This window comes from Cyphomyrmex costatus, unplaced genomic scaffold (genome assembly GCF_001594065.2).
Source record: "Cyphomyrmex costatus isolate MS0001 unplaced genomic scaffold, Ccosl1.0 scaffold193, whole genome shotgun sequence".
In the NCBI taxonomy this organism is placed as follows: domain Eukaryota; kingdom Metazoa; phylum Arthropoda; class Insecta; order Hymenoptera; family Formicidae; genus Cyphomyrmex; species Cyphomyrmex costatus.
In genome coordinates, this window is record NW_017275965.1 from 3,997,950 (window position 1) to 4,020,722 (window position 22,773).

At 30.6% G+C, this 22,773-nt stretch overlaps 3 protein-coding genes across 4 annotated transcripts in view; 1 reads left to right on the plus strand and 2 right to left on the minus strand.

Moving 5' to 3' along the window:
- Positions 1 to 2,531: 2,531 nt before the first annotated feature.
- LOC108772646 (zinc carboxypeptidase-like) lies at positions 2,532 to 5,959 on the minus strand. The gene is made up of 7 exons (XM_018538217.1): positions 5,851 to 5,959; positions 5,042 to 5,184; positions 4,221 to 4,748; positions 4,030 to 4,117; positions 3,680 to 3,879; positions 3,368 to 3,455; positions 2,532 to 2,728 (listed from the first exon to the last, which is right to left on the minus strand). The coding sequence occupies exons 2-7, from the start codon at positions 5,177 to 5,179 to the stop codon at positions 2,532 to 2,534; spliced, it is 1,239 nt and encodes a 412-aa protein (XP_018393719.1). The 5' UTR covers positions 5,180 to 5,184; positions 5,851 to 5,959.
- A 202-nt stretch (positions 5,960 to 6,161) lies between these two features.
- LOC108772812 (threonylcarbamoyladenosine tRNA methylthiotransferase) lies at positions 6,162 to 9,602 on the plus strand. 2 transcript variants are annotated; one of them, XM_018538443.1, is made up of 3 exons: positions 6,162 to 6,224; positions 7,663 to 8,067; positions 8,277 to 9,602. In XM_018538443.1, the coding sequence occupies exons 2-3, from the start codon at positions 7,667 to 7,669 to the stop codon at positions 9,493 to 9,495; spliced, it is 1,620 nt and encodes a 539-aa protein (XP_018393945.1). In that variant the 5' UTR covers positions 6,162 to 6,224; positions 7,663 to 7,666; the 3' UTR covers positions 9,496 to 9,602. The 2 variants fall into 2 exon arrangements, with proteins under 2 accessions (XP_018393945.1, XP_018393944.1); XM_018538442.1 differs by lacking the exon at positions 6,162 to 6,224 and having other exon boundaries at positions 7,552 to 8,067.
- Positions 9,603 to 13,058: 3,456 nt separating this feature from the next.
- Positions 13,059 to 22,773, minus strand: part of LOC108772647 (F-box only protein 5-A) — a 33,578-nt gene continuing 23,863 nt past the window's right edge. The window contains exon 2 of the mRNA XM_018538218.1: positions 13,059 to 13,313. Coding sequence (XP_018393720.1) covers positions 13,059 to 13,313 — 255 coding nt within the window. The remainder of the gene's footprint in view (positions 13,314 to 22,773) is intronic.

A 22,773-nucleotide genomic window follows, 5' to 3' on the forward strand; every position in this document is an offset into this window, starting at 1 on the left:
TGTCTGGTATATATACTATATATATATATATATATTATGTATATATATGTATATAAAATTAAAAAAATTATATAATTTTTACTATTATTTACAATAATATATATAATTGTTAATATAAGATTCAAAGTAAAATAAATCAAACCTGTTCTAAATATTGCACTATGTTAGAAATAACTCACATGTGTATGCACAACCTGTAAATCACAATTTAGCTAAATCAAAAGCAAATAGAGAAAACTGTTATCTTCTCCTCGGAACTCAAATGTGGTCTCCAACGATCTAATCATACAAGTATATAAGCCTATTAGAAGAATACATGTCAGTCAAAGACAATATCCCAAAAAAATGTTTATGTGAATAACTTTATTTATGTCTTGTGACTCATATTTATGTCATCGTTCAATTCAAATACTTTTATTTTCTAGAAATCTTCAGTACTAAAATATATGTCTAACAGTTATACAGTATAACGGCCAATTTTAGTTGTCTTTTTGTCAGTATAAATGAATGTAGATTTATTTATATATTATATATATATATATATACATATATGTAGATTATGCAAATTATATTAGATTTTATGCGGATTTAAAAATAATATATAATTCTTTTTTTTGTTTTGTCCAATATTTCTTTACTTATATATATATATAATATGCATATAAAAAAATATGCAAAAAATGGAAATGCAATAAAATTGATAAATTATCAGATAGCTCTCATATTTCGCGATTGCAATATAAATTAGTGTAATAATAACTTTATAAAAAAATAATTATATCATCTGTTTGTTTGCAGATAATGAAAAATTACTTATATTTAAAAGCATTAAATAAAATCTTTTAGAGACTTCTCATAAATCGGGAGGAAAATATAAAATAAAATATTTCAAAATTTTAAGGAACTTTTTACATTTATTTCTATCTATATAAACTAAATTTATTTTTAGATTTAAATTTATTCTCGATACATCATCAAACAGAAAGAAAGAGGGAAGAAATCTATCTTATAGAGAGAAAGAAGGACAGAAGGAAAGAAATTTGCAATTCTTTATAAATTAATTTTGTAGAAATTAGATATTAAATAATCCCTATTTACGTAGGAAACGTTTCCTCTTTGAAACAAAACTTTATTGCTAATCAATTATATGATATTACTAATCAATTATATAATATTATTACTAAACAAAGATTTATTACTAATCTATCTTTATTTTATATATAAATAGAATATTCTCTTAAAAATGATGATTCTTATATATTTTTATTTAGGTAAGCATGTAATTCTGTTACATTTTATTGTCTCCTTACAGAGACGAGATTCATCCGATGGCATCCCACCTTTTCCTGGTGGCAGGGAAATTGTTATATCAACAATGTTAAAGAAAGATGTTAGGGAGGACTCTTTAAATACGATAGTAGAGTCAATCACGGAATCAACTCTAAAGCAATATCAAAAGCGTGTTAAAAAGTGGTGAGAATTTGCTCACGACAAAGGATGGGACGTATTCAATACTCAGACCACAGATATTTTAAGTTTTCTATCGAAAAGATTCAAGTCTTGAAACGCAAACTCTACTAAATTACCGCAGTAATATATCACGAGTTAAATTGATTAGCAATTTAACAATTCAATATTCTTAACACATTTTAGAATAATCTTAATAATATTAAAATCTATAAATAATTAATCTTTATTGCAAAAAGAATTATCTTTAAAAATATTTTTATGAATAATCTCTGTTTGTCTTTAAAATAGTCTCATTTTTCCAAAACCTTTAAAATTAATAAGGTCAACAATTAAATAATGTATAATGAGTAAAAAAAAGTTCTTTGTACTTTTGTCAATATAAAAAGATGTAAATTTATTTATACAAGTTATTCTTTATCGCTGTTCTCTTTACTATGCGTATCAAATAGAATACTTGTAACACGAATAAATGTCCAAATAAAAATTCAATAAAATTGATGTCATCAATAATAGATTTTATATTTTCAGTTTTATTCATAAAAAATGGAAAAATAGAAAAAACTTTCGAGAAAATAGGTATATGTATAATATTTATTGTCACGTTACAAATGTTGATACTTTTCAGAATATAAATTATATACGACATTAAATTGTATATTTCAATTAAGTAAAATATAATTATAATATTATATTGAAAAATCAAATAAACATAATTTTAAATTCATTTATGATTTTATACACATCAATGATTTTAATTCACAACTTATATTACCTATATATAATATATAAAATAAATAAATTTTGAGAATTATAAATTAATAACAAATTCTGATGAAAAATGTCAAAAAGCAATATTATGAAAAATAGATCGAATCTTTTTAAAATAACTATAATTTTACTAATAATGACGAAAGCATAGAAAATTAATAGTTTAGTAGTGACTATAGCTATTAATTAAAATCTATTTTTCATTATTTATTGATATATTACATGGAAATGTAATATTTGTTATTTATCAAATAAAAGTATTTAATCGACGATAAGAAATTATAGAAATTTAATCATAAATCATAGCCAAATAAAATTGAGAAGTTAATCATAGCTACAAGAGAATCTAGAGTCTCCTCTCCAGTCGGGATGATATACTCAGGTGGTAACAAGAAGCCGTAATCATTTATATCGCGCAATTTGTAGAGATAGACGATAGTTTTATTGAGAAAACCTGCCACGTAATCTGTACTAGAACCGCCCTGCAAATCTAGGAATGATTATATTTTATATTAGTTATAAATTTATAAGAAAATATACATGTATTTATTAATTACAATCGTTTCAATTTAATTTAATAAAATAAAATAACAAATATATGTTCATTTTACATTTACACATTTTTGAGAATCTCAAACACAAACTTCGGGGAATGATAGATCTCAATCAAAAGAATCAACTTTTGTTAAAGAATCTGGATCCTCTGACGTATATTTATAAAAAGCTATTTATCTGATCATATATGACATCCGACAAGTTTATGTCTTCTAATTTTCTTTTTGCAAAAAGACAAATAAAGTAAAAATTTGCGGACTATATAATTATATATAACTATATGCTGCCGCGCAATCGATTCTGTATCTCTCATAACTAATTCAAACCAGTACACATAATGTTTTAAAAATGCGTCAGAGGACACAAACTCCTTAACAAAAACTTTCCTTTTGATGACATCTACAATCTTAAGTTCGTCTTTGAAGTTCTGAAATATCTTGTACATAAAGAAAAAATACAACATTATTGTAAAGTTATTTTTATCAATATTATTATGAAGAAACTAGTATATAAAATGATTTTTAAACGCAATAAATTATTTGTTAGAGATGTATAAATTAAAGTGTTTACAAACCGTAATAGAACTCGCCAATAGCTCCGATCTCATATTTAGTATTATGTCTTTGTTTAAGAACGTCGATTACTCTCTTGCCAAGCTGATACTGAAATTGCAAATATTTATACATTAGTCCCTAACATATTTATTATTACATTAAAAAAATGGAAAGATAATTAGCGCTATAAGTTATTAAAAAGTGAATAACTTGAATATATATTTATACAAAAAGTCATATACAGCCATGAAAAATCTTTTCAAACAATATTTCCTTTCTATCACAAACATATATTTCAAAGACAATATTTCATTACTAATAAAATGTTTTACCAAGCGATCATAGTTGGAGATTCGTTCCTTCGTATAACCATAAGGAAACGTCAATAGTTGGCCGTAACTTTGGAACGCGACATATGCGAAGAAATGATGTTTTCTATTGCGTATGTATCGGGCCATAGTTTTTATCTCTTTTTCTGAGTATGGTTTATTTCCGGGGTAAATATCACTGCAAGGATCTTTCCTACTAACATCTGAGAACATAGAATTACAATGTTACATCGAATGAATCATGAATATTATATTATTATAAGCTTCTCAAGTCTCCAAAATAATCTTGATTGTTGATAACTTTTTTCTATCATTTATTATAATCTGCTTTTTCACACTGAATAAATACTTACTATACCATCCAAAACCCCAGTTCCTATTGAGATCTGCTCCAATACAGCTAGAATTGAACGGTTTGCGAGATTTTTTCCATAATCGGTCCTAAAAATCATTAAGAAGGCTTACTTCTGTACATAATCTTAATTTGTAATTAAGTAATTTGTAATTAAATAATATTATATAATGTTGTGTAAAAAAATCTTACCCCATGAGTGTTATTAAATGTAAACTCATATCCATCAGGATTAAATACTGGGAAAATAAACCAATTAAAATTGTTAGCTACAGATTTCACTTTCTGATCTTCACTAGTCAATAATTGGTGCAAAATATACATGACAGTTGCCGGAGAAATCCATTCCTTGGCATGTATACCGCCTTCAATAAAGATTCCAGGAAATTCTACATTATTAATTATCTCAACACCCTTGATATAACGTCCTTCGTATGTTTCGCCGGGCGCGACGACCTCTACTTTGGGATACTTCTTAGCTAGATCTTCCAGATCATCGTAAATTTCTTGAAGAGTATGATAGCTATGAAAATCAAAGCCCTTCGATTGATGCTTTGTAAACGTATTGTCGATTAGTTTTTGGACATTGTTAATTTTGAGTTTATAGGTTATCCCGATAATGTTTGCAATTTCATAAAAAGTGCCGAGATCGTGTGGAGGTATCATAAGTTGAACTTCTTTGTCTATCCAACTTGGTTCTTTCCAGAACCAGTAGTTAAACTGTAAATAAGGTTTCAAATTCACAATTTCGTTTAATTTAATCTTAAATTAATTGATAAAATATTATCTATGTATTTCTTTGTTCTATTCTTAATTTTGTGACATTTTATTTGTAAGTTATTTTAGATATCTAGCAAATTAATTTTATTTATCTTGGCTAATATAAAATGCACAAAGTTATTATTTTGAATGTTAATTAATATTAATTAATTTAATACTGATTTATTAAACAAAAAAATCTGTATATGTATAAATTGTTCGTATTTTTATTTTTGTCTAAATGATTTATTTACTTGTCTTATGTTCATTCTCAATAATTCGTGTTGCCTTTGAGTTGTCGGGTAAATGCTGAAAACTTTATAATCCTCATAGCTGACCTTGCCAGCAGCTAAGCCCACGATCACAATGCTAAACGCTATTATCCTCCACATAATGACTATATACACAAACAGATTAATTATTAAAAAAACAATTATTTTATATAAAGCAAATAAATAATTATTTCGTAAATAAGCATCGTCATTAATCCAATACACACACACACCCACACACACACACATATGTATATACATATATGTATATACATATACTCTAAATAATAATTAATATAAATTATATATACCAGGCATACAGTATTGAACAACAATAATTTTATTAATAGTTATATAACAGTATATAAAAGCTTTATAGATATGTATTAAAATTATTTAATAAAAATATAACTATAGAGGCACTTAATTGTTGCTTTGGTCATAATACAAGACTATATTAAACATGTACGTGAACATAATAAATATAGATTGCACATTTTTATGAAGCTATGAGTATTAATTTAGAATTTTCAAAAAGCGAGCTTGATTCGTAATTCTCTCCCCCCCCCCTCTCTCTCTCTCTCATATTTAGTTAAAAAAAGAATCTGATATATGATTCAATACATTGCGAAATATTATGAATATTTTCTAATGGAACACAAATGCTAATTTTACGATCAAGAAATACGCGGTATATATCTATTGTATCTGTAATCGAACGTATATATTCTATTCTCAAACAATTTTTAATTAAAATTATTTATTGAATATAAAAGAAAAATAAATCAAACCTGCTTAATCCAAATATTTCGTTATGCCAGAATTGACTTGTGCCTAAAAGTCAAAATCTAACAATATAAAAATTAATAGGACAAGCAAATGGATAGGAAACTGTTATCTTTTCTGTCTCAACTCAATGGTGGTCCCCGACGAACTAATCCACTTATCCTGATCCTACAAGTACGAAAGTCGATCGATTCAAAACAAGACACATCCGTCACGGACAACGACTCTAAACAAGAACAATTATAAGAAATGACCTGTTCGTGTTTAAAATGTTTCTGTTTTTCTGAATCTTTTGTTTGAAATGTGTTGATCAATAGTTAAATACTTCATAACTAAACGGATAATGTTCTTTGTTTTTTTTACCAACATAGATTTTTATGTAAGTTATATAAAATCTTATATCAGATCTTGTGTGTGTGCGTGATAATTTTTCAGGAAGACTATAATAATTTGTTTTATATATTTAATATTAAAATTTTTTTTTATAATAATTTTTTTTTTACAAATAATAAATATATTCTTTTCATTATTTTCTATTAAAAATGATCTAAAGTTTAAGTATCTTATTGTAGAGATAGCCTTCCGAGCAATAATCGTGGTCATACTTGTAAAATAATATTGTTCTTCCATATAATAATACTGGTATAATATAAAGAAATTTATATAATATTAATTATAAATATATTCTTTTAAAATATATCGCAATATAAATACTATAATAAATATACAATATAAATATAATATACTAATTTTACTGTGAATAGTTCTTATTTCTGTTTAAATTTAATTATTATATATATTTTAATTGATTCGATTCAATAATTTTAAACAAAAATGGTCTTATCGCTCGATTCTGTAGACAAGAGTATGAGTGACTTTTTGATGAATTATCGTTTTATTCATTGTAATTAAATGCAAATAAAAATAACATAAACATTAATATAAAAATTGACATTTAAATATTACATATTGTATGTGTCTAAAAGCAATCTGAAATAAAATGTATTATAAATTGATGATAAAGTAACTCAAAATGTCTTATTGATATCTTTCTAATAATTTCATAAAATATTTTTGAAATTTTAAGAAGTTTTTTTGTTTATTTCTATCAATTTAACAAAAATGTAACTTATTTAATCTTTTAGTTTAACAAAATGTTTATTTTTTATAACTTTATTCATTTAATAATGAAATTAAAACAAATAGAAGTAAATTAAACCAAGATTAATTTAATTTACATTGATTGAGAATTAGATATCAGTTGATTCCAAAAATATTATAATTCTGTTCTATAAGTGAAAATTATTATTATAGTATACTTTCCGATCATTGATATTTTAGTAATCTCAGAAATTTGTATTCTTGAAATTAGTAAAATATGAAGCAAATATAGTCATTGCACTAACTGTGTGTGTGTTCAAAATTTTAAACAATCAATTTTAAAAAATTCCTAGAGATCGAGTTTGATATACTTATTTTATCAATTAACGATAAAATCTCAACTTTTTAAATTTCTAATAAACGAAGATATCTATAGATGGCACCTTATGTAATGAAACTTTCATATAACCTATCCTTAATTAGTTTTAATTATATTCTCAAAAACCTGTACATTTACAATTAAAATAGGTATAAATAATAGCTGAACAATTAATACTATGAGATTCTTGTTATTTGTTACAATTTCCCGAGGATTTCAACGACAATTTACATTGGATGTGTCAATTCAACACACGTGCACTTAACCTCAAATTGTTAAGGTGACACGCTTTACGAGTACAGTGGACAACTCCTTAGGAATAATTTTTATTCTTAAGAAACATGCCTGCTCCATGCGAGGAAATTATCGAGGACATTGAGGATTTAATTGCATCCCAAGACATAACGCCCAAGGAGAGATATAGTTCGCGGAAACATATCACAATACGACCAAAACAAAGGAAGCAGCTGCAGGAGGAAGTATTGCAGCCGTCTGTTTTATCTAGCATAATACCCGGCACGCAAACGATTTATGTGAAAACATGGGGATGCACGCACAACAGTTCGGACACTGAATATATGGCTGGTCAATTGGCGTCGTATGGTTATAATTTGACCGAGAATAAACTAAAAGCGGATTTGTGGCTTCTGAACTCTTGTACTGTAAAAAGTCCTGCAGAAGATCAATTTAGGAATGAAATAGAGTATGGAATAAAAATTGGCAAGCATGTTGTTGTTGCTGGGTATGTAATTATACAACTGCAATGATGAAACAATGATTTAATAATATATTATAATATAATATCATTATTTACAAATTCTATTATTTGATGTTTGGTTTTCATTAAACATTAATGTATAGAATTTTAGTAGTACAGTGAACTTTCTAATTTTTAATTTATTCAGAGCAAATCTTAAAATTCTAAACAAACATTTTATTTGCATCTTGTAGATGTGTACCACAAGGTGCTCCAAAATCTTCCTTTCTTCAAGGGTTGAGTGTGATTGGAGTACAACAAATCGATCGAGTGGTAGAAGTTGTAGAAGAAACTTTAAAAGGAAATACAGTTAGGTTCTTACAACAGAAGAAGGATTTTGGTAAGAAAACAGGCGGTGCTTCATTGAATCTTCCAAAGGTACGTCGGAACCCACTTATCGAGATTATAGCCATTAACACAGGCTGCTTGAATCAATGCACCTACTGCAAGACAAAACATGCACGAGGTGAACTGGGTAGCTATCCTCCAGAAAAGATAATCGAACGAGCCAAGCAAGCTTTCGAAGAGGGTGTATGTGAGTTGTGGCTCACGTCGGAAGATACAGGTGCCTATGGCAGAGACATTGGCACTAGCTTGCCAAAGCTGCTGAGGCAATTAGTAGATGTGATCCCTGATGGTTGCATGATGCGTGTCGGTATGACTAATCCACCATATATTTTGGAACATCTGGATGAAATGGCCAAGATCTTTCAGCATTCTAAGGTCTATAGTTTCTTGCATATCCCGGTACAATCCGGCAGTGATCAGGTACTAGCTGACATGAAGCGGGAGTATACGCGTGCCGAGTTCGAGCATGTAGTAAACTTTCTGAGCGAGCGGGTACCGGGTTTGACTATCGTCACAGACATTATTTGCGGTTTTCCCACGGAAACGGAGATGGATTTTGAGGAGACGATGACACTTTGTCAAAAGTATAAATTTCCAAGCCTCTTTATCAATCAGTTCTTCTCTCGACCCGGCACGCCCGCCGCCAGAATGCCGAAAGTACCTACACAGCAAGTGAAGACAAGAACCAAGAAGTTGTCAGAATTCTTCCAGTCGTACGAACCATATGGACACAAAGTAGGATTAATACAGAAGGTGCTAGTAACGGAGGTATCGCATGATAAGCAGCATTATGTGGGCCATAACAAATTTTACGAACAGGTGTTGATTCCCTTGAAACAAGAGTACATGGGGAAAATGATCGACGTAAGAATTATAGAAGCAACGAAGTTCTCTATGAAAGGAGAACCGATCAATAAAGGTGTGTCTCCGGCACTAAGGTCTCCTGTACTGCGAGGAGTTGTTTCCAAATTACCGTACGAAAAGCCATCAAAATATGGAGTAGCGACGTTAACGATGCTCTTATTAGCTGTGATTTTTAGAATATTATGGAAATTTTTGACTTAGATATGTAATTTATACAAGATTCTGCAACTGATTATGTAAATATACTGCACATATAAATACACTGCATTAATATGAATTGTAATTTTATATTTGTGCAATGAAATAAAAATACCTCCAAATAATTATTTTTAGAAATAATATTTCTAAAAATTTATATTAGTAACTTTTAATTAGTATAAGTCTTATCATTAGTTTTGTGAATAAAGAACATACAAGATATATACGCGAAAAAATATTATATTTAATTGACAATACAGGAACCTACCCTGAAAGGGCTTACAACATTTAATTAGTTTAATATACATTTGCTACAATAATTCTTCGGTATTTCTAGACGCATTTCTGAAATTGTTTTTAACATATGAATTTGAAATGTTCCGACTATAAAATATAATAATAATATTAATAATAATAATAAGAGGAGTATTGAGCATTCTCATATTTTGTTGAAGTATATCTTCGAGCAAATGTATTATGAAACTTATATACTAAACACGAAAATGTTTGTTTTTATAAAAATATCAAATATTTTTCTTATTACATATGGAGGCACTTTATTTGGTATCACTTCCTCATGTGTGTATATATATAGCTAAAGATTTCTTTTTTAAATATATAACTTATATTAACGAATGTATATGGATTTTCCTGCCAAAATATTTTCTGAGTATTAAAGCCCATGGATCATTGTTGAATATCAACTGGAATATATTGTTTATATTAGGGCATTGAAACTAATTACTCAGATCTTAATTGTACTAAATCTATGCAAAGTATAATTATCGAAAGAAAAATGCCTTTTCTTTTACAAAAATGTTATAACTTAGCGATGCAGGTGGACTAATAAAAAAATCGATATAAATTCAATATAATATTATATAGTTAAATTTGAAATTATATAAAATAATGGTATTCGAGTCTTCCAATTAAAATATCAATACTTTTGATTTAGATTAATACAAAATTTAAAACATATATCCGATAAGTAATTTTAAAAAATTCTAATGAGTACCTGTGTGAATAAAAATTGAAATATTTTCTTAAAATTGTTTCACCATTGAATTATTTTGTAAATATTGTGGTAACGAATAACTTCTACATCTATTTTCTTTTCTAGAGAGCATAAGAGAGCAATAATTTGTACAAAAATTTAAAAATATAATGACAAAATTTGTTTCCTTTGCCAATGTTAAAAAATTCACTATAATTAAAAATCACCGGCTAAATCTTTTTTGTAAAGACTACACAGTAATCTGTGAAGAGAAACATCGTTTATGATACAGTGATGCGCAATCTTTTTAAAGAATCATTTTCAAAAATAGAGTAAAATTTTGCGGGCGGCATAATATTTAATTCGTTTGCATAAAATAGAAAATAAGATTTTATATTTTCGGTAATGAGCAGCCAGACCACAAAAATCCACAAGTAAACTGCATGTGGACCACATGCTGTTGTCCATCACTGATATAATAAACGTATTTTTATTCGTTTTAACAAAAACATAGCGCAAATAAAATACCGATTACGAGAATTTACCTCACGCTTACACGAATTACAAAATATATTACTATCACGCTCCGTTATTTACATGCAGTCTTTTTTTCGCATATACCGGTATAAAAATAAGAGTATAAACATGGAAACTAACGCTACTTTTAAGATATAAAAATGTTAAACAGACTTGAATTAAAAAATGCACGAACGAAAAAAAAGAAAACGAAACGATATAATTATGGCACCCCATCGAGGATTTTACTTGACGATAAATGATGCACAAACGTATGCTCGTTTCTTTCTCCCTCGTAGTTATGTCCGTGTTTAAAATATGGCAATTATTATGGCGCGAACTTAATCATGGCACAAGTGTAGAGTTCTGTATACCGACTTCTGACAGCAGAAAATGTGAAGTAAAGAGAAAATTTTTGTTCTAGTTTCTCGCTCTCGCGCGCGTAAAACCTTTTCTTCATTAATTCATCATATACGGGATTATTAAAATTGCTCATATTATTGCGCATTATACTAATTTTCTTGCCAATTGTATGATCATTCATTTTTTCTGTTTTCACTTCCTATTCTGACACTAGTATTTCTCGCACGCTTGCATTCATCTATTTCTATGCAATTTCGATAATACTTATTGAACGAATCAAGAGCGAGAGTACGATATTTACAGATTCGCGTCGGAGAGAAAAGAGAACGTGGACTCTTATAAAATGTAATTTTAACAATGTTTACTCGACATACAAAAGACAGAAAATTGCATGCTGCAAATTGAGAATTTTAAAACACATCTGTTTTCTCATCCTAAATCTTTTTCATTTGTTATGAATATCGTACGTGACAAATTTAAGTCATATCTCGAAATAGCATTAGATTTTATCATAATTCGTCCCATTCTCACCCTTCGCTCTTTTCACGAATTCAGTATTAAATATTCTGTTAAGAATAAGGATCGTTTAAATTATTTGTGTCTTGTTGCGCAAGGTTGAAAAAACAAAACATTCACCAGAAAAAAAAAATAGAAACTCAGTATGTTTCTAATGTTTATATGAGAGAAAGGTAAGTCAAATCAAACTATTAGACGAATGAGAATTCGTCTTGCTCGCATCTCAACGGACATCAGAATTCGCGACCATCCTGACGGTTACCATGTTTTATGATTCTCGTAAGAGAAAGAGGGAGGGAGAAAGAGCGGTTTCTGCGGACGGGCCCCAGCCGCAAGAAACGCGCGCGGGCCCCTGGCCGACTCTCTCCCCGTCTTCATTAAGGGGCTGAGAGCGCCCGGTAAAAAGCGGAATATCCGGGCGACGCAAAGTGTTTCGCCGGTACCTTACGTGGTTTTACGATCGTTGCCTTTATGGCTTCTCATTTCTCCCTTCTCTCCCGTTTTCGCATTCTTTCCTTTTCTTTCAGTGCCCCAGGATACTCTCCCCCTTGACTAGCCTTTCGTTCTCTTCCCTTCTATCTCTCTCGCACTTTCGTTCGCTGCTGAGTTGCATCGCTCAGGGCGGGATTTACTCTGAGGATCGACAAGGAGAGAACTGAAGAAGGATTCGATTACGTATCCGCCGAAGTCGTTCGGGAGATTTAAGTTGTACTTCGGCATCAGCCCCTTCGTAGTGTCGACGGAACGAGGCGAATTAGGGTGTTCATGGATTTTATGATATTTAAAAATTATTCACGAGCGGCATTTACGGCAGTTAAATACGTTTATGCCACCTCGTAAGCTAATATCGTCTATACGAAAGCACCCTTGAGGCATTTTTCGAACTATGAAGATGTATCGCTGCTATATGCAATCGAATTCATTTCTATACGCAACAAACACATCGCATCGATCTCGCTCTAAACATTCGCCATAAACTAATTGAAAAAATTAATCACTCTAGAATATTAATTTATCTTTCAAATTAAACTATAAAATCGCTCTTGACTCTCGACGTCTATATAATATACACATTTTTATCTATAATATACGTTTGCTCTCCCACTCGATAGAGTGCCGACGCGACTCTGTAACTAGACTAGTTCTTCTTTCCTTGACCGAAGGAAAAGGAATCGATTTACAATCGACGCAAATTCCGTTTGCTCTGTCTCGAGCCGGCGATCAGGCGTTTGTTGTTGCGCTTCGTCGGGGTGGCCAGTAAGGGCGTCTTACACGGACCCGTGTGCGATTTCGACGAGCATGAAATGCAGAACTCGATGGAGCAACCCTGCCTCGAGCAGGAACCCATGTTCTTCTCGTTATCCACGTGACAGGGGAAGCTGCACCTCGGACATGGCAACAGGTATTCACCACTAGCAAGCGTACGACTAGCCTGAAACAAGAGAGAAAGAGGTTATTAATAATGTCGGAACAATAACATAGATTCTTTCTATTATTATTGATTACTTATAATAATAAGTAGATAGAACCTCCCAAATGTTTCTTGTGAATAAATATCGGTTATTATATTCTTAAATGTTTTCTAATAATTTTTAATTTCTCTACGTAAAGCTAATTTAAACTTTTACATAAATCTTAAGTCTTAAACAACATCCATTCGATTTAAAATAATGTAAAAGCTATGATCTATGAAATTAAGATCTTTCGAAGATTTCCGACTAATCTTTTATTAATGTTCATAGAAACATACTGGCTTACATAACATAAGCTACACTTACAAATAATAAAACGACGTTTTTTTCCGCCTATTAGGTAATATTTAATAAGATTAGTTTTGTCCCGAAATGTGTACCTGCTCGTTGATCGTGATTTAAACTGCGTTGACACAAGATGAAACATACGACCAAACGCAGTCCTAATACACGGATTAAGAGAATTAAGTTACATGCATTAACGTCTTTTGGAAAGAAATGAGATGTAAAGATTGGAACCCGATAAAAACGAAAAACGAAAATGGAATAAATAAAACTGTAAAAAAAAGTTTATCTTCTAGTGTTCTTCATTTATCATGTACTCTAGCAATCCTTAATATTGTATAGATATTCTGCAAATTTCAAGAATGTATAAATAAAGAATATATAAGTAATTTTTTTTAGTAAATATTAATACTAGATTTAAAAAACTTTTCTCTATAAATATATATAATAACAAGGAATAGTACAATATATTCATCAAATTAACTTTGAAATTACTTTAAAAATATAATATTATTTTATAAAAAAATACTATTAGAAAATACTAACTTTAATATATGTATCTCATTTTCATATCTTATTCTCTTATTAAAAAATTTGCAAAAAATTGCAAATTTTATTGTTATAATTTATTATAACGTATATATCTAAATAATAATAATAATTATTATTATTATTATTTAATGCAGACAGAGCGTTATAGAATTATTATATTGTTATACAATATATAACAATCATACAAAGTATGATTGTTGTATAAAGTTGACGAAGCTGAGAGCGCAAATTGTCCGGCGGCAGTCGATAGTTTCTCAGAACTTTGATAAGAACTATCGCGTAACTTCCATACTGGAGAGTTGCATGAAAGTAGATGACGAAAGAAACGCGAGCATGCGTTTGCTCCTCTCGACTCACCGAAGTGCGTTTCAGTTTGTAACTTTAATGAGATAAAAATAGTAGTAAGGATTAATAAGAAATATAGATAAGAATGAGATAAACAGATGAGTATTAAATAAATTTATTATCCGGTTCATGCATAATTTAATATCAAATTCACTAAAATTTAATAATAAATGTAAACATTGCAATTTTGAAACTTTCATTTTAAAATATAATAAAAATATTGCTATGTCAAGAAGAGAAAAAGCATCGTCATTCACTACACATTCTTTTTATTCTATAATGATCTCACTGTGTATCTCTAATAAATGAACGCATAAGAAAATTCGCACAAAGCATATTGAGATAAATATCAATCTGTTCATTATAAATAATTTTTTTTCATATAACTTATTAAAAAAACAAACATTTTCTTTAAATGTGTGTGTTATATTTAATATCAAAATATTAATTGAATATAAATAAAAGATAGGAAGTTATATTCTTTACTTTTACTCTCGACCGCAACTGGAGAAATATGTGATACAAGATTAAGGCAACAATGTGACAGTTGAGAGGTGTATGTGCACGTGAATGTGATGGAAGTAATTTTCAATAATTACAAAACAACTTTCCATTTGTCTAATAAAATACGCTGCTTTTTGCATAATTAAACCTTAACATTGGCTTTTTTCATTATATGTAGCAGTTAGTGACGACGCATCTTAATAATAAATAATAAATTATTTTATTTATTAGAGTAATGTTTTTATTAATTAGTATTGATGTTTGAATTTAATGCGATATATAATGTTAAGAAAATTAACTTCCAAAATAAAAGATTGTTAAAATAATATAAAGATGTTAGTTGTTGTGTTTTAAAATAAAATAATTTTAATTTAAATAAAAAATGCCTGATCTATTTCAAATAAACGAAATTACATTTAAAATGCACAAAAATGTTTTCCATCGCTTTTCCTTCGTTATATCTCAACACAATTGCGGGTTGCTGGGAATGTTGGGATTCAGTTGGGATCCTAAGCACACAATGTAGAAACTGGTCTGGCACAAGCCCTAGGCCATTTGGCTTTTCCGGGAAAACTACTACTAACACAACTACTTCTAGAAAAGCTACACATAGTGATATCATTTGAATATTAATGTAACTCCCACCAATATTTCAGATGAATGGCCAACCAAATGTATAAAATGGCAGGAAGTTGGTTGTAACATTCTGCCTTTAATAATACATTTTCATAACTCTATGAAACAGGTATGCACACACACAAAGCAGAAATTTTTCAAAATACCTATTTCTTTTTTTTCATATAAATATTTATATTTTATTAATTGTATATTACATTTTAGACTGATTTATTACGACTACAGAAGATTGTAATTGTTAGGAATAATAATATGAAAAATAGCATAATTAATGTTTATTTAACAATAAACAATTATTTCATTTAGAAGCAAAACTAAACAAAATATGTGCAGAGAGAATTTTTTTAAAACTGAATATTATTGACAGCTCTCTTGCTTGAGATAGCAATATCATTTCTACCGGTTTAACGATAACGTATGATTTTTGAAGAGACTTCGTATAGTGAACATCCGGTTGATGCAACAATGTGGTGTACTAAATATATTTCTCTCTATTTCTCTTGTTCATAACTATAATGCATTTATTTTTCATAAAAAGAAGCATATCTTTAATATATAATTTTCAACTTAATTAAAAAAATATTGATAATAATTATATGATAAATTTATTTTTAGTTTTAAAGTATCGTACTTATTTTATGTCTCCTGTTTTCTATTCAAATTTTATTTTATTTTATTACAAATCTAACGCAACTTTATGTAAAGACCATTATTAAAAAAAAGTATTTCTTTTCAATAGGAAACTATTGTATTATTCAACAGAAAATAACCAATCATGTCAGACTGTCATGAAAGATTATGCCAAGTATTATTTCGTAAGAGCCAATTTTATTAATGGCTGTAGACCGACATCAACATCATAGTCGCGTCCGTAGCAACTTAGTGAGGAAATGTAGGACTGAACGGCAGGGCCCTAGTGGCTCGAACTGCCACAATGTAGCAGATGGCCTGAGCAACTTTTGTATCTCCCGCATGTGAAGGGTTCACCGATCCTCATGAAGAAAACTGCTTGTCTGTGTACCATACGGCCACACATGCACACACACACATACAAAACTATTTTTGTGGATAGCGTTTACCCGGCACTTTGTAGCACGCAGAGAAAAATTCTCACGAATCGGAAAGGGACGATGCGAGAGACGGTCGGACAATATTTTAACGCTGGATACACGAACTCATTTCGATACACTCCTCATTTCACAGAATTCGTTTGCAACACAGACAGTAGTAATTTAACTTCAAAAATTTGTACATGGAAATAATAAAAGCAAAATTTCTATAAAAGAGATTTTCGAATTAATATGTAATCAAATAAAATTTTATAACTTTTTGAAAAAAAAAATATATATATATATATATAAAAGAAGTGAAGTTTTTTTTTTACGTAGAGAGGAATAGGATATCACCGTTATCTGTGAATACGTCGTTGCAAGAAAGTGTTGTGCATGTGTTGTATATCGTAACAAAGCAGTCTTTGATATTTTACCCCATTCCCTTTGCTACCCGACAATCGGACATAGAAGTGTATCCAAAAATGTAGAAGTTGATAATGGTTGTTGATCTTTCTTGGTTGAAAATTTCGAGGAAGCTGAGCGACTTACACATGTAAGAAAAGAAATTATAAAGTAATAACTTGTAATTACAAAGGATTTTGTTAAATTATGATCATTAACTGCTTTTCATTTGTTGACTTTTTTCACTCAATTTACTATCTAGATAATATTTATTCGTTTGACAAATCATTTTTGATGAAAATAATATAATCGAAAGATCACAAAATTGATAAAAATTGGATACAACACTGATATATGTAAACTTTATTATAAAATTCAGATAGGTAAAAAAATAATCGAAATATGATTTATATGCTAAACTCAAAATAATTTTGGGAATTAGTGACGCTAATGATTTCTGTTCAACGAAACAGAGAAGTGAAATTAGATAAATTATTATTAATCGATTATTATTTTACGTTAAATGCAAGATCAGTGTTAAAACCAGAAACTTAATTTAAATTTCTAAAGAATTAATTTACGCAAGAATAATGGAATGAAGATGTTTTCAGATAATGGCAAGTCACTAATATTAAAGTTGATTAAACAATCGATTTCAAAACGATAAATGAAACTGATAGTAACCAATAACTGTAAGATAAATCGGTGCCGCGACATTTTATAGAAGTTTACTGAATTAATATTTCGTAGAATTTCTGTGGTTCCAAGACTTTTAGCAAATGAGGCCGATTATGATGCTAATTTTTGTGATCGAGTGATCGCGCGGATTTTTGCAGCCAAGCATTTTGACAAATTCGGACCATTTATCCACGTCCCTTCGCCTATCGGATCGAATTAAGGTGTGCCCGTAATTTGATATCTTCATTAAGCATACTGCGTATTGAATTACGATGGACTCCGATTCCGCCGAATTATCTTTCGGCCGACTAGATCTTTTCAAGATACATTCCAGTTTCCCCGTTTACACTCCATTGAATTTAAACTTCTGCTTTCGGGCATTTTTTCCATTCCAAAAATTTTAATAGATTTTGACGTAAACTCACGTTACTTTCTAGGTTTCGTAATACCATTTGTCTATATAAAAAACATTATCACTATATAATTGCTACAGTATTTAACAAAACAAAAGTATCATGTAAATGTTACATAAAAATTTATTAGTAATCATGGATAAATCCGTCCATAAAACGAACATTAAAAGATATAATGTAACAATTAAAAGATACAGTAACAAAATAATTATTATATAAATAGTAATTTATCATCACTGAAATAAATATATCATCACAATGATGCAATAGCGACTGAGTCCGCATTCTCGGCGAGCCACAATTGATTGTGAATAACGAACCGATAATTGAGAAATTCCTCAAGTACTGTGAGGGAACAGCTATAACCGATAACAAACATAATCTCGTGACATATGCCGATCATAAACTGTATAGTACAATGGTATTTAATCGAAGAACATAAGCGTTATTGATGACAAATGAACAATTAAAACATCTCATCAAAAAATTAATTATTTTCAGATTTGATCAAACGTTGCGAAAAATATGATTTCATTAAAAATTACTTTTTTTCGCGGATTCTTTATATGAAACCTGTTTTCATGCTTACTCAAGATATGAATTTGTCGGGAAAGACCACAATCAAACGTGAATCATTTTCATGAGCTAGACGTATCGACCGAATTTCTCGATGTCTTTGAGCACCTCATAGAGAAGACGGCGGCCTTTCGAGGTCGCCTTCAATCAGAATTCGTGACGCAATAGAGTAATTGGGCAGTCACAAAGGCGGCATGTCACAAGGTCGAAATACCTGTGTGTCGCACTACGCTTTATTGGCAATTTTTGCGCCCAATGGTGCGTAACGAGACTTGCTTTATCAAGTAATGGCTATCGAAGCGAAGAGATGCGTGCGACTCAACGAGAACGTGAGCTCGCGAGCGAGAATAAGAAAAGAAGCTAATTGTGAGACCTTATATATTGAGAAGAGAATACGTGCACGGTATTTGCGGGCAAAAAAGGATTTAACATTCTTACAGGATTAGTATCCCCTTAATGTATGTACTACCTTTTATGTCTAATGATCCACGTGTGTGAAGTTAGCATTTCATCTTTTTGCACTAAAATTTTCAATGTTGTTCCAAATTTAGGGAACTATGAAGTTAACACGACATTCTGTTATAACATATGAAAATGTACTTGTCTCAGAAGATGTTTAATCTAATCACGTATTTAACAATTGTAATATGTAATTTATTAACCAATAAATTTTTATAACTACAAATATTTATTTAAAGTTTTGCAGTCGCAAACAGTAAAATTTGCTGTATTCAAAATCAATATAAAATCCAAGTTCTTTTCCCATATTGCTACATATCGCTCTTCGTATACAAGTCTGTAAGATGTAAAAAAAATGTTTTCGTCGTATATATACTTGGATGTACTTGGACGTACTTCGACGAAGCGAGGCTCTTCGATGGAGGTTCAATTCGGAGAGGCGTTGGGTGGACACAGCATCACTCTTCGTGAAACTTCGCGCATATGCGCACACATATGCAGACACTACTCTTGAGAGTGCTGTCGCATATACACGTACGAATGTGTCTGCGTGTACACACATTGGAGCGGGGTCGTTCGGTTTTGAAGTGGGCCAGAGGCCCGCCGGCAACGCGCCTCGGATGTATCATTATCTTGGCCTCACTCTGTTGCTATGCAATTAGAGTCCGTTAATCGGGATCCCCACCTCATTCGAAACCGAGCGCGCCTTTCGTGACGCCAATCCGTAAAAGGGAGGGAGAAGTATCCGCAAAGTACAGAGGAAAGATGCCAGAGGAAGAGAAAGAGAGGACCAGCGCGGACGACTGAAGGCAAAGAATGAAGCGAGAAAAGAAAACGAAGAGCATAAAGAAAAACAGAGACAGACACTCTCTGGTGCTAAAGAAGGCTAACATGATAAGGAGAGGAAAGGAGAGGTAACTCTAAAGAGAGAGGGCTCAAGAGGAAATCCACAGCCAGTTCGCAGACGAAGATGGCAACAACAACAATAACAACGGCAGCACGTGGACGTTGGAAGGTCCATCTCAAACGTTCTCCACAGACTCCGAACCCTCTTTCTCTTCTCCCCATTTCTCTCTTTCCTCTCTTTCGTCCCTGTTTCCTGGCACTTATTTTCACGATTCTTTTATTTTGTTCGTTGCTCTTTCGCCCGTAGCGAAACTCCATTTTTCGCACGCCGGAACTTCGTTTCGGCACACGAATTCCTTGATCTGACGAGAGGCTTTTTATGACGTTTGAGATTTCAGGCAATCAAAATTAACGTCTCTACGCATTTTTTGTTATAATCAATGCCAGAGCGACATAAGCTTTCGAAATTACTCGCCAACAGTTAGAAAAGATTTTTACATCGTGAAATTTTATAATTCTTAAATATAATTATAATTCTAATTTTTACATATAAATTATTTTATGAAATATATACCTTTCATACCTTAAAGACCTAAACAAAAATTTATGTACATACTATGTATTGTTATACACGATAAAATATATCATGTTGGAAAAAACCGAGAATTCAAAATCATTTGGTTTTTTTTTACAAACGATATTTCCTTCCTAATAATTATGATTTCGAAGCATTAATCTCTGGAGTAATTTTTTAATTTCGGTACATATATATCTCCATGGATGGAGGAAACGCGATTGTGCTAGACGGGCTTCCTCCGCATTCATTAAGATCTTGCCCGACCTTGGGGGGATGCTGCGCACGCAGCATCCAACTTGCGCGGGAGATGCGTTGTCGCGGCCGTCGACCACGAGGCACTCTCGTTCATTCAATGTGTTCCTTTAGTGTTTTTCTCCGTCTCTCAATCATCTGACGTTCTTTGCATATCACGCATTCTTATTATAATTTACCTTCAAACTGTGGTTAACTTTTATAGATATAAAACTCTTTTAATTCTTTGATATTTTCATTCTCAAAAAAATTTCGAAAATATATCAATATTTACACTAATTATGTAAGATACTTTTTATATTTAATATATTATATATATATATATATATATATATATATGATATTTATTTCTATTTACTTATATAGCTTTACAGATATAAAAATATGGTTTTTATATAATTGAAATTGCTATTAAAGATATCCCCAAAATTACAAATAACGCTGACAGCGAAAAAAGCAAGATTCATAAACGATATTATATATTCCTTTTCTGTTTTTGTCATTATTTGATTCTTTCATTTCGCTGATGTTGCTCAGAATCTCTTATTCTGTTTTTCAAAATACAGTTATATATTATTTACTGTTGAACGTTTAGATAAATATTTAGTGAGTTTTTATAAATTCCATTTACGTCATTGATGCATTATTTTAATTTTTAGACGTTATTGATTTCACGAAAGTAATCGTGGAATGACTAATCTCTGAATTTCTTACCACGCGTCATTTTTCTTGGAAATGATTGCTTCTTGACTAAAGACGCATTCTTATATTATTTTCGGATAATCATTATTTCCTATATTATTCCCTCCAAAAATACTAAAACTTCGTTAAACGAGTTTGTACACATACTAATTAAGTAATGCGCACGTAAAAAATATATTTCAAGGCTCTTATTGTCGCGATGCAATTCGTGTCCTTTGACGCAGTAAGGTGCAAATTCCAATTATGATACTTCGCACTTTAACTTTTAAAGTTTGCCAACACTACGCGCCTGTTTGACATTTAAAACGCTCTACAAGACGCATAAAATGTTTTAATCGTTAAAAGCAACAATATTGAAAGTCCTTTTCACAATTTCAATTGTAAAAAATAATCATTTACTAAAATATAATATTTACAAATTTTTATTTACAGAAACAAAAATTGCAGTTGCTAAATTTATCTTATCATTAAAAAGAGATTTTTCATATTAAAATCAGAAGTATAAAATTAGCATTAATATTCAAGTATTCTTCATTATTCTCTCAACAAACAAGATATTTAGAAAAGAGGCTTCCTTTAAAATTTTTTTTTCTTTATTATTTAAATATTAAATCTTATAGGACCGTGCATGTGAGAACACAACCAATAAGAAATTGCCTTTATTATCCATTATTATATTCTTTATTATCATTCGCAGTTTAATCTGAATTATCATTTATCTTCGTCAAACGCGGAATTTGTTCGTCCTCCCACCATCGATAACAAATTTCGTGTCAGCACCGTTCAGGATTCAGGATATCTCGCCGATGACGCGTCCAAGGACACGCGCTTCGTCCTGCGCAAAATGCGCAGCAGCTTTCTCGCCCCCTGCTCTCTCCACGCCTTTTTTCATTCCGCCGCTAATCAGACCTCTCCCCCCCGCCACCGTCATAAAAATTTCGCGGCCCCGAGCCACGCGTGCCTCTATTACACATACATTATTCAACGCAATCGTCCAAAAACTCTCGTTGCGAATTCAGCACGATGCACCGTAACCGGGTAGCAACAGGGACCCGGCAACAGGACCTGTCTCCGTTCAGTTCTCCCCCACTTCCAGCATCTGCGGCCACCACGTCCTCTGCAGCCGCGACCGTCTCTCTTT